We start from the raw sequence: 13,307 nt of genomic DNA, 5'->3' as shown, positions 1-13,307 counted from the left end.
GACAAATACATTTTATTAGGCAAATAGTTTTGGCTTTATGAATCTTCTGAAAGGTCTTGGGTTCCAGGGGTCTGGAGACCACATTTTGAGAACTACTCCTGTAAAACATCAAACAGTTAAGTGTCAAAGCATCTCTTCTGTATTAACTAAGTGCCATCATGATAGTTTTATTTATCACATACACAAATTGAATTAAAACCACCTGCAGAGTGTTTAAGGACAAAATTATTGGTGCCTGACTCAGTCATCTCAAAGGTGCTTTTTCAAGAGGCAACTGGACTTTCTTGCTTTTCTTTGAAGGCATTTCACTTCTCATCCAAAAAGTTTCTTCTGCTCTGAAGTCCTTGTATTTTATATATATTTGGTCATTTAATTTCTGAAAGTGAATAAACAAAATATCTAGATCCGTTCCAGTCGGGCTTCAGGCCCGGGTACAGCACGGAAACGGCATTGGTCGCGTTGGTTGATGATCTCTGGAGGGCTCGGGACAGGGGCTGTTCCTCTGTCCTGGTCCTGTTAGACCTCTCAGCGGCTTTTGATACCATCGACCATGGTATCATGCTGCACCGGCTGGAAGGGTTGGGGGTGGGAGGCACCGTGTTACGGTGGTTCTCCTCCTTTCTCTCTGACCGGTCGCAGTCTGTGTTGACAGGGGGGCAGAGATCGACCCCGAGGCCCCTTATATGTGGGGTGCCGCAGGGATCGGTTCTCTCGCCCCTTCTGTTCAACATTTATGTAAAGCCGCTGGGCGAGATCATCCGTGGTTTCGGGGTGAAGTACCATCTGTACGCTGACGACACCCAGCTGTACATCTCCACCCCGGACCACCCCAACGATGCCCTTGAAGTGATGTCCCAGTGCCTGGAGGCCGTACGGATCTGGATGGGGAGAAACGGGCTCAGGCTCAACCCATCCAAGACTGAGTGGCTGTGGTTTCCGACGTCCCGATATAGTCAGCTGGCGCCATCGCTGGCTATTGGGGGCGAATCATTGGCCCCCACGGAAAGGGCTCGTACCTTGGGCGTCCTCCTGGACTCACGGCTGTCTTTAGAAGAGCACTTGACGGCCGTGACCGGGAGGATTTTTCATCAGGTTCGCCTGATTCGCCAGTTGCGTCCCTTTCTAGATCGGGACTCGTTACGCACAGTCACTCATGCCCTCGTCACCTCTTGTCTGGACTATTGTAACGCTCTCTACATGGGGCTCCCCTTGAGGTGCACCCGGAGGCTCCAACTGGCGCAGAGTGCGGCCGCGCGGGTGGTTATGGGAGCAACATGGAGCTCCCATGTAACACCTCTCCTGCGCGAGCTGCACTGGCTCCCGGTGGTCTTCCGGGTGCGCTTCAAGGTTCTGGTTACCACCTTTAAAGCGCTCCATGGCTTAGGACCTGGTTACTTACGGGACCGCCTACTACCATTAACAGCCTCCCACCGATCAGTACGCTCCCACAGAGAGGGGCTCCTCCAGGTGCCGTCGGCCAAACAATGTCGGCTGTCGGCCCCTAGGGGGAGAGCCTTCTCTGTGGGGGCACCGACGATCTGGAATGAGCTCCCCCCAGAGATACGGAGGATTCCGGATCTGCGCACCTTCCGCCGCGAGTTGAAGACGTTTTTATTTCATCAATCTGGCCTCGCCTAAATCTTCTCCCTTTTAAGTGTAAATTTTAAATTTTTAAATTCTTAATGTATTTTAAAAAATGGGTATCTTAAATTATGGGTACTAATTCAGCCAAATTTATTTAATTCATTTTATTTGATTTTAAATTTTGTATATCTATGTGTTTTATTTTATGGCTGTGCACCGCCCTAAGTCCTTCGGGAGTAGGGCGGTATAGAAATTCAATAAACAAAACAAAAAAAACAAAACAACAAACAAAAGTTCATAAGCAAAACAAAAGTGAAAAACAATCTATATAATCATTTCAATGAAAAGAGTTTAAAAAATAATCATGCTTTGAAACTTCTTGGAACACTAGTAGACATGATCTCCAGATTTTTGGAGCTGGGAGTTCCACTGCTTTGGCATTGCAGCAAGACAGGGTCCTTAATATATTCATTCATGAGCACCTCAATAGAAGATGTGCACAAGAGTCTTTCTAGCTAATTGAAGAGAAAGAGGGCCTTATTCATCATGGGCAGATAGCATCATTTTATATTAATATAGAGAAGAGCGTACTCAATACTTGTACATGTGTATTTTGTAATGCCTGTGCTGGCTCCAGAAACTCAGCTTATATATGGTACGGATTGCTTCTCCTCTTTTATGCTGGAGGCATAGAATTACCAAAGTTTCTTCCTGCCCACCCAATATGTTTTCCTAACCAGCAATTTTCTCTGGAGGGTGTGGAATGAAACTCAACCAATTTTAATTAAAACCCAATGGCTGCTGTTAAATAAGCAGAAATCCCCTCAGACTTGAGTAGGGAGACATCTGGCTTCACTTGCAGAATGCAACAGCTCTGTTGCTTTTTCACATAAGTGCTATTCACAGTTTCCATAACCATCTGACAAGAATATAGATTTCACCTGTGTAAAAAGTTAGTGATTTTAATTGAATTATTTCTCAGTTGTGAATTTAAATTCTCAGTTTATGAGCCTTTTGTTCCCAGCTGAACATAATTGCCAACATAATGAAGAAATTGCAATTGCAGTATATTCCAAATCTAAAATTAATTAGTGAATCTTGCTATGCATGTGGAATCCCTAAATTGCATCAATGCCTCTGAGGATGGGATTCTTGTCCAGTTGACAGATTCTGTTCCAGTAGTTTTGCTGAACAGAATATGTGTTCCAGTATTTATGATGCAGCATTTTTGCAATGTGATTTTCAACAAAGGTACATTTTTTACTATATTTTTTTTCTCAGAATTATAAAAGATGAATATAAAATTTGGACTCATCTTGTGATTTATTTTGTGTGCTATCAAGTCAACGTTGACTTTTAGCGACCAGATATATTTTCTCCATTTGTCAATCATTATATATGTCCTATTCGTGTAGTTTTCTTGGTTAAAATACAAGAATGACTTTTTATTGCCTTCTCCAATGCAGTATGAATTGATGTCTTTGTTCTGATGATCCTCCACCTCCAGCATCTTCCTATGTGGTTGACCTGGTAACTTGGTTATGTTTAGTGTTGCTGCTTTAATTTCAGCTCATTTTTTAAAAAAATTGTTTTGCTCTTATGTTTTTAATCTCGTTTTTATTCCCTGTTAATCAACCAGAGTAAAATGTTTGAAATGAGCAGCCATATGAAATGAATGGATGAACAAATGAAGGAACAAATTAATTAATAAACAAATTAATAAATAATAAATCTTTGCTACCCCAAATAAGTATCTGTTTGCTTTAGCTCCGCAGTTAGCATGACCTTCACGCCTTGAGTGTCCCTGCTGGCAATATATACTCTTGGCATACATTCCTGACTTCCTTTCCTCATCCCCCACAAGAACACCATCACAATGAGGCAGTACAGTTGGGGGCAGGGTGTTGTCTGGTTTATGGCTTGGTGCATTGTACAAACTCAAGTAAAAGTTGTTTTTATTCAGTTAACCATGCCATAGTTATTGAGCCGACATAGCCATAAAGCTAACCAAAATTTTACCATTCAAGGCAATTCTGGAAGAATTTTCTATAAAGTAGTACAAGCATTACATCAAACCAAGATTTAGTGTATGGCTCATATATTGTCTCTTTTTCCCCAAGTGACAGTTCCTTCCCTTTTTTCCTGCCTATGCACTTGAACAAAATGCCAGACTTGCCTTAGAGCTTGCCTTAAGCCAAGAAGAAAGAAGATGGGAACAGGCAGGAGCCACAGAAGGATTATTTTAATAATCAGCAATGTAGAAGTACTTTAGCAATAAAATGATATGCTTCTTAACTGCATCATACAATTTCTTTCCTACAGGAGGATGCAATAAAACAGCAGGTGCATGAAGAAATTTTTTATTTAAAAAAAAATCAAAATCTTTGACCATTTTATCCTTTCTTAGAAAATAATGAGCCGCATTGGATATATAGAAAATATTATTTAAAGAGTTATGTTTTCAGTATGGGAAAAAAATCATATTTAAATTTCATAACTACCACTTGTCTCCCTTGCTAGCACTTTCATTATTTTATTATCAGCATAGAATTAAATTGATTCAGAGTTAGTAGGAAAAAGGCATATTGCAGAAATTATCCTAATTGAGGGAGATGCAAAGTTTTCATGCTGCGGGAGGAAAAAACAATTTCCATAATCAGCAGAAATAAAAGAACTGCTTTATATAGAAACTTTGCCAGGGTGGTCGTTTATTTTGTGACAGATAGTTAATGAATTTTACAGTGTCACAAGTTCTTAAATATACTATATTTATTATAAGGATCATTAAAAAGTAAAACTATTTTTTGAAATTATCATCAGCAAAACAAATTATAGTTCAATCTAGAAGCATATGAAGACTTAATGTTTTCCATGAAGTCCATATTTTGGACTTCATGGAAAACATAACTTATAAATTAATATGACTAGAGAAAAAAATAAAAGGAGTTTATTATTATTTTTAGCAGATTATCCTGACTGATGAATCCATCTAAAAAGCATCCCATTAGAGACTGGTGGTGATAGAATATTAAAATCTAATTTTGAAGTTCAGTAATAGTAATACAGTCCTGCATATGGTGAGTAAACAAATCAAGCAATAGAGAACACACAGTTTTAAAGATTAACCTTCTTTCACTTTTATAGGGCTATGTCCATCTGGGATAACAATCTCCAGATTACCACAATATGCAGTGTGGTGGGAGCCTGGCTTGGAGCATTTCCTATTCCATTGGATTGGGACCGTCCATGGCAGGTTGGTCGCTCTATTTTATATAAATTACATAAAACTGATCAGACCAGCTCCATCCAGTCCTGTATTTAGTTTATAATTATCTGGCTAACTCCCTTATAAAAGCTTATAAGCAAAGTACTAAGGGTCTTTTCTATTTTGCCTTCCAGCATTTCCTGTTCATAGACTGGTGATCTTTAAGATTTAATTGTAATTCCATTGTAAAGACTGTTGAAAGCAACATGGTAGAATATTTTCTCTAACAAGCTGGAAGTGGATGAAGCTACTTCCTCAATGTGAGTTACATGGTTGTCAGAATAGTGCAAGCAAGGCCTTGCTGCTTGCTAATGTAGTTAATGACATTTCTCAAGTTCAAGCAGTAGCCAGTCAGCATCCAGCCCATTAATGTCATGGAGGCCCTACACCTCTTATGCCATCTGAGAACGTGGCCTGTGGTGTGCTGCTACCTTCCATTAAAAGCACTTAACAAAATGCATTTGAAATGGCTATTGGCTTCAGATTGATCTTTGAAACAGCCTTAGCTGAGCCACTCTGTGCCGAAAACATGTTTTGTAGTTTTCCAACAAGCCCTTAAGCATTTTGCTGCTTGTAGAAAAAATGAGAAGCTGGCAGGATTGCAGGACAACTGTACATTCATCTGCCAACATTATTGTTGGGGAAGGGAGGAGAGAATAAAGTGATCTGCTAATAATGTAAAGTGGATTAAACTGTTCTCAAAGCAGGTATACCCACAACCAGAGGATAAGGGTATTTGGCATTAAGCATTCTGAATCTTGCTAAATTGAACAAAATGTCTGATGTAAATGAATGTAGTCCAGTTTTAATTACTATTCTTGTACCTTTTTTGCCTCATATTAAATGCAAATGAACTTGATATATATTTCAGAAATAATAATGGAAATTTGGGATATTGGTTACTCCCCCTTTTAAAAAAAGCATATTATCTAATTATATTCTCACATATTTTTGCACTAGATAGAACTATCATAAATGAGATATATCAAAATATAAATCAGATTGAGGACAAACCCTCCCAAACCCAAGATATTACAGGGGCACACTAGTGTTCAATTTCCAAACATGTCATGGCTACAGGAGGGAGGGGAGAATCCCAAGAAACAGGATGAGGTAGAGTTAGTTCCCCTTAAGGGGCAAGGCTGCTTCCCTCCTCCATTTTCAGAGGAAGACTTTAAAAGCTGCCTTCACCATCTTTGTGTACCAGAAGCTCAGAGCTAATCTCCCATCAGCAGAATGCTTGATGGGAAGAGGACTCTGTTGAGCAAGGGGTCTTTGAACAGACTTATTGGGATATATCACTTTTCATGTATTAGAGCTAAATTTATGGATGAAACAGTTTTTAGTTCATTAAATCTACATTAATGATACCTTAAGATGCCTCTAGGTTCCTGGAAGTTTTAGAAAGCATCCTGTCAGCAATATTTTGTTTTACCATTTCTCCTTTCAGAAGCTATTAGAAATGGCTAGGCACATAACAACAAATGTAATTATAGGTGTGGTACAAATTGGCAGAGCTTTCAAATTCACTCCCAGGCTTTATTTTATCACCCTCTTAATAAGGGTCATTGAATAAAAGTGTGTGTGTGTGTGTGTGTGTGTGTGTGTGTGTGTGTGTTCGTGCATATATTAATGTATAATAGTGGCGAATATCTGTAACTCGGGTGTAGGATGAGGGTGAAGGTTTGTTCTCCTGAGCTTGTGGGTTGGTTTCTGAACGTTTGGTTACCAGGCTAGGTAACATCTTCAGCGGAGTTCAGGGGATAAACTAAACTCCGCTGAAGATGTTACCTAGCCTGGTAACCAAACATTCGGAAACCAACCCACAAGCTCAGAGAACAAACCTTCACTCTCGTATATTAATGTTGCAAAAGCAACTTATAAATGAGCCTTTACCTCAAAACTGTAAATGTATCAAGATGAATCACCAGGATTGTGCTGGAGAAACAAGGCTCAAGAAATAATCAGCTGGATCATTTATATTGTTTTAAGAATAAATGTTTGGGGGAAAAAAGAGAATTGACTTATAGAAAAAGGAATAATTTTACAAACGAAAGAAAGTCTAGCATTGCAACAGCAAATCCTGTGCAGAAACTTGCAAGACCTATACAGAGGAGTTCACGTACTTCATGCTTCCTCTTGGCATTGGTTATAAGGCGAAATGATCCTCTTGATAATGCACTTTTGAGAGCTTCTGAAGCCTTGAAAGCTGCAGCTCCTGGATTATATAATAATATGTTTATATCCAAGTAACCCTTTTCTAGTTTTTTAGATTTGCCTTAAGCTGCTGCAAATTAATCTGTTACATTTTTTTGTCTCCGTTTATTTCGAGATCATACCTCCAGTCCTCAAACTATTTCTGCAATATCCATTAGAGTAGTGTAGTCAACTCTGTAGCTCTTACAATGCCTCTAACATGTTTAATAAAGAAAATGTGTGGGAGAATGGAAAAATGATGACTGCACAGTATGAGAAGCAGAAGAATGCTTACAGAGGGAGTGAGTTATTTTTGTATTCCTAGTTTGGAAAATGATTTTTGTAGCAGAGGGATTTGGCATGATAGAGTTTTAAAAAAATTAGAGTTGGAATAACAACTTTTGGAGTTAATCCCAAATGAATTCCCATGCAGTTTGTCTGTACTGATAGTGCTAACCTCTGTAAATCAGTACATGTTTAGGGCAGCCTTGTATCTAAGTAATAGAAAATGAACCAAAGGATACTATGCATCCCTTTTTTTCCATGACCATATTCTCTTTCCTGACCTAATTGGGGGAAAAAAATACCCTGAGCCAAAATCGGCTCATTTTCAATTTAGCTAAGCTTTGGTCCCCAAAGAATCCTGGTTATGCAAGGAACAAGAAACAGCCTTTAGCAGTATTAATCTCATTAAATTTGATTGTGTGAACCTATTTGCCTTGTCTCCTTTCTGAGTTTTGTCGGGAAATCTGGTCTGTACCTTTATGATAGACTTCGGAGAAGGAAGATGTAATCAAGGTGATAGCTAGGAACATAGCAAACCAATTACATTTTTAATAGTAGTTGATCAGATTCAAATATGTTGGAGATAAGGGGAATGAATGATACAGGTTTTGCATACAAAGACTAAAAACACCATTGCCTAGATTATTTTTTATTATTGTTTAATGTCTGGTTAATTCCTGAAGAGATTGAATTTATTTTGAAAGAAAATGTCCATTAGAAATTCAGCCTTCACCAGACCAAATAATGCAGTATGTTAGTACTGAAATATACACTATTTAACATTCTGCAGAAAATATGCAATGCCATGTTACTGAACATGAATAAGCAAATCTTTGGTTTGAAAAAGCAGGCATGACAAATTGAAATGGTGACCTTTCTCAGGCTGTAAATACAAGGCTGAAGCAAGGTCAGTAAGAGTCCCTAAGGCACCTTATGAACATATTATTATTTTGACTGCTCTTCTGAAGACCTCCAAATAATGCTCGATATATAAAACACTAAATGCACATTTAGTGATATGAAGATTAAGCACAAAAGATCAAATCAAAACAGATTACAAACAACAAAGGAGCTGGTTTGATTCATTCCAGGTAGTCCTTGACTTACCACCATTGGTTTAGCAACTGTTCAAAGTTACAAGCGCTGAAAAAAATGACTTACAACCAATCCTCACACTTATGACTATTGCAGCATCCCAAAAGTCATATGATTGTGATTTGGGCATTTGGCAACCGGTATGTATTTACAATGGTTGCAGTGGTCCGGAGTCATGCGATGATAATTTGTGACCTTCCCAGTTAGCTTCCAACAAGCAAAGTCAATACGGAAGTTGGCAGGGAAGGTTACAAATTGCGATACCTTGCTTAACAACCGTGGCAAAAAAAAAAAAAAAAGTTGCAAAATTGAGTGCAGTCGCTATTTACTTAACAACTATACCACTTAATGAGGAATTTCCTTGTCCCAATTGTGGTTGTAAATTGAGGACTACCTGCTGAATATGATGGAAAATCTAACAGCTAGGAGAACGTATGGAATAAGTTGACTCTTTTTTCTGCCTGTCTTTTCAAAACTGAAATAGCTTTCATCAACCTGGAGCCTCCCCAGGTAGAATAGGATGATATCTCAAACGTCTGTCAATTATGTTTCCAAAACAACAGTAAGGAAAGATATTCTAGAATTTGTTGGTATGCGTACATATTGCAAAAGCTGGAGACAGGAGCTAAATGCCACCCACACACAGACTGTTTTGCATTATATTACCTGGATTACATTTCATTTGTAGTCCAGGAGATGAATTAAAAAAAAGATGAAGGACAAAGGATTGTAAATTGTGCCTTTTATAAGGGTTAGGGAAATAAAGTGTGTACCTGGACATTAACATAGCAAAAGGTAAAGATGGCCTGTACCTACAGCATTCTACAAAAGAGGAGAGATAAATTGCAACATAGTGTTTTTCTTCATTTAAATTAAAAGATGATCTCTAGTGTGCTATTTGGGCAAACAGGCTTTGGAACTAAAGCCAATTCATTAATCAAATAATTTAATCTTTAATTTTCCCTAAATGTTTAAAAGTCTTTATCAAAATAAACTATAGGTTAAGAAAGTTAAAGTTCATGGATTTCGATAGCAGTTCTCTGGTTTGTCTAACTGGGCATTGCCTTAAACATATATAAAATAAATTCTAGTAAATAGTTGTCTGTATGAACTCCCAAACAGGTAGATCAGTTTTTAAGCTTGGATGCACAATTCTTTGGATGTAGTTCATTGCAAGAGCCAAATTCCTAATCATAATGGGTGAGAACCATGAGAGTTGTTGTCCTGAGAGATGTAATCATAGGGTATTACATGAAAATAGCTGAAAGAAGTCTACAGGTCAGCCCACTGATGTACTAAGGGGTCCCACTGACATCGCAATGATTGTTGAAAATATCTGTGCATACTTTTAATACCATAGAAATAGTATGGGTCACTGTATATCATCCATATTAAGAACACACAGTGATAACTTTTAGATTGGAGCAGATAACTATGATTGCTGCAATGTTATATCTGCAACACTAAAAGTGAGAGCAAGACATTCCCAGTTCTTAAAAGCCAGATTATTTACACTACGTGCAATGGTCATGCATGCACAAAGTTGGGTTTTGGCCACAAGTTCATCGTTCTAAGAACCATTTTAGAGTAGCTATCTTATAGCAGAATGTGAATCATGCCAAGGAATGGCATTGTGCCAGCAGTTTGCATTCATAGGTTAAGAGACCCTTTGCTAAGAGACTCAGCAAATTCAGCAGAGTGGAAATAAATGTAGGCTTGGTTAAGCAAGAGGTAGCCCTGTTCACACAGGGTGTGTGTGTGTGTGTGTGTGTGTGTGTGTGTGTGTGTAAAGAGATGGGATGAACAAATCCTTCCTTATTCTCAGTACCTTCTATATGTGAAGGGCAGCTGTACAGTAAGACTCCTCCCTGGGTTACAGAATCTTTGAACAATTGATTTCAATGTGGAGAAGCAAGAAGAGTCTAAAAGAATAGTAGAACTAGCTAGCCCCCATTCCTCTTTTTTTGTCACATGTAGAGCTCAGGCAAAAGAGCTATGAATGAATGCCTCTTAATGTGCTTTCATGTTATCTACATTTATGTAAATATTCCCATCTGCAATTAATTTTATCTTTTATAACAAAATGGGGGTAAGTAGCTCGCTCGAGACTATGTTCTTTAAAATATTCACTGAAATGTCTTTATTTTATATTTATCGCTTGTAAATTTCAAACTGAAAGCTCATTAATAAACTCTAACCATTTTTTAAAAATTTAAATCATTTTCAATATGCTTTAAGAATGAACTTGCAGCTGCAGGACACATTCATAATTATAAAAATGCAGTCCTGTTTGAACCTCAACTCATCCATTCCCTCTGTGCCAGCAACCCCTTCCTCCCGTCACTGTTGAGCAGCAAAAATGAAAGAGGAAAGTGCCTCCTTAGAGTTATGTATAAAAATTCTCTTTTTATAATTCCATCTATTGTTAAGCAGCAAATATTTCCTGTCTTGCCCAAATAAATCCAGCTTGGACTGGATTTCACTTCAAAAGAGAAAAATGATCAAAATGATCCCGTCTAATTAAGGAACTCGATTACATATCCATTGGAATTTAAAGTATTCATTTGCAATGCATTCATTTTTATTACACTGTGACATTTAGTGAGTTTATCAGTAAAACCAATCAAAACTGTTTTATTGCTAAAAAGGTACCCTGCATAATTGACCAACTTTTTAATCTTATTTTTTGTGTGTATATACTGTATATATATATATATATATTAAAAAAAATTTAGGAAGCAGGCACTATCTTGGAAGAAGTTTTTTTTTTTCACATTCTGAAGCTTTCTCCCCTAGGCTATGCTATGATGTTATTTTTTTTTAAAAAATAACAAGTATGCTTTTTCTCTGTAATGTTATTTTGTTCCATTTAGACTCCATTTCAGTTGATCAATTATCTGGCTTCTTTAATTATGTCTTTGACTGATTGATAGCCTGAGTTCTTACATACAAGTAGAATTCTATCTTTTCTTCTGGGTGGATCTGGCTAGCTACTTCTGATTTCACCCATCACAAACAGATCTCGGAGTACAGTTTTAAGGCTTAAATTCAGTTAGTGCTGCATAAATGGGGGATTTTGCTGCCATGTTTATATCTTCAGCTGTGTAATACTGACTAGGGGATTCCACATAAATATCTGGCACTGCTCCCAGAATTTTCATCCTTACATGTTTCAAATCTTGACTAAACTCAGAGGAATATTGGGATATTAACTGCAGCTCCACATTATCTACCCAACTTGAAATTCCAAGTGCACGTATAGCAGCAAAAACATTTCAGGAATTAATTAATGCCAATTAATTTCATTTGAGAACAGCACTGAGAGGTAGGAAGAGTTAAAGAGAGTTCAACTGTTTTAACGATGGTTGGATCTAGTTCCAACCATGGGAGCATTCCCTGACCAATTTCTGCTCACATTTCTCTTGCTGGTATAATGGGGGCATTTCGGTATAGAACCCAGTTTCATTCCCCTAATATTGTGGACCATAAGCAGCTTCAGAAAACTGCAGGAAAAGCGGTGAATTGGGAAAGACCAGCAGTTCTTCCATTTTATTACAGGGATTCTTCTCTTGGATCAGAAGTCACCAATGATGGAGAACCTTCTATCCACAGAAGATAGCTGCTCAGATCTAATTTCTAGCATGATAGCAGAACTTCACCTTGCAAAATATTCATTGCTATTGCAATGAAAAGTCACTGCATGAAGCAGTCATGATGATGTATGCCCCTGCCTTTCCCTTTGATTATGATCTCCTTTAATATGTTTCATTCCATTGTGCTTCAATGTCAAATCTGTTACCCAGCTACCTAGGACTGAAAGAATGCAGCAGGGAAGGGAGAAGGAGCAGCTTAAAAACAAAATAGCAAATTAACTGGAAAATAAGAATACATCAACTGCTCTGACCACAGATACACCACATATTTCTTACCTGGTTCTGATCAAGCATCATATGCAATAGCCACCAGCTAGTTACACTTTAATGCACTTTAAAAACTGTACAATTGTTCATATTCCTAACACATGCTTGATGGCTATTACCCTTTTTTTTACCATTCTGAGTAAAAGCACGTCAAGTGTTGCAAAGGATTTTGTACCGCGTTTTGGTGTCTTTCAGTCATACCAAAAACTTGTGCTCATTGAAGTTCATCCTTTTCTTCTTCTAATGCAGCATTTTCCTTTTTCAGGTGTGGCCCATTTCCTGTTCACTTGGAGCCACCTTTGGCTACGTGGCCGGTCTCCTTATTGCATCTTTGTGGATATATTGGAATAGGAAGCAGCTTACATACAAAAGCAGATAACTGGCGCAAGGAGGAAAGGCATTTTGATTGTGAGATCCCATGAAGATTGCACAGGGCTATGGTCAAAGCAAAAGGCTTTCCAAATCTTTTCAGAGCATTGTTGGGCTTTACTCTTCTTTTGTTTTACAGCATGGTCAACATGCACTGGCAATGTGATCATACATTTGTTGTATGTCCTAAACTACATTACCCCTGAGAGATTGTACATTCCTTCCCATATGAATAAAATCTTCACAGTAGATGATGCTTACTTCTTCGCATATTTGTGATTTTCTCCCTCCCACTCTGGGTTTCACCAAATGCCAGTTCCTAAAATCCGCTTCCCTGTCAATCAGTGGATTTCTTAATAAGGTGTTGCTGTCTTGAAGTGTATATTTGCACAGTGTCACAAGTTTCACAGTACATGTGGCCATTGTCCCAGCAGTTCTCATGTGATCAGGCAGCAATTAATGCATCTTGAACCTATTCTCTTTTTCATTGTGTGTTTCTTTGGAGTTAGAATGGCTATAATGGCTTCATCAAAAACAGTCTTCAATCCTTTCTGCGTTAAAGCTGAGCATTCCACATAGCAATAGGCTCCTAT

The 13,307-nt window shown here is 38.1% G+C and overlaps 2 protein-coding genes across 10 annotated transcripts in view; one reads left to right on the top strand and one right to left on the bottom strand.

The window, feature by feature from the left end:
• The window catches only part of PIGF (phosphatidylinositol glycan anchor biosynthesis class F), a 21,953-nt gene extending 8,979 nt beyond the window's left edge, over nucleotides 1-12,974 (top strand). For all 7 annotated transcript variants that reach the window (XM_034427641.3, XM_034427636.3, XM_034427635.3 and 4 more), the window contains 2 exons: nucleotides 4,729-4,837; nucleotides 12,611-12,974. In XM_034427641.3, the coding sequence (XP_034283532.1) occupies nucleotides 4,729-4,837; nucleotides 12,611-12,724 (223 nt within the window). In that variant the 3' untranslated portion in view covers nucleotides 12,725-12,974. The remainder of the gene's footprint in view (nucleotides 1-4,728; nucleotides 4,838-12,610) is intronic.
• Nucleotides 11,294-13,307, bottom strand: part of RHOQ (ras homolog family member Q) — a 29,616-nt gene continuing 27,602 nt past the window's right edge. For all 3 annotated transcript variants that reach the window (XM_034427642.3, XM_087883243.1, XM_034427643.3), the window contains exon 5: nucleotides 11,294-13,307. In XM_034427642.3, coding sequence (XP_034283533.2) covers nucleotides 13,152-13,307 — 156 coding nt within the window. In that variant the 3' untranslated portion in view covers nucleotides 11,294-13,151.

Source organism: Pantherophis guttatus, chromosome 1 (genome assembly GCF_059756535.1).
Source record: "Pantherophis guttatus breed Tessera chromosome 1, ASM5975653v1, whole genome shotgun sequence".
NCBI lineage: Eukaryota > Metazoa > Chordata > Lepidosauria > Squamata > Colubridae > Pantherophis > Pantherophis guttatus.
The sequence above is the reverse complement of the archived record's forward strand: the minus strand, read 5'-3'. Positions and strand labels throughout refer to the sequence as shown.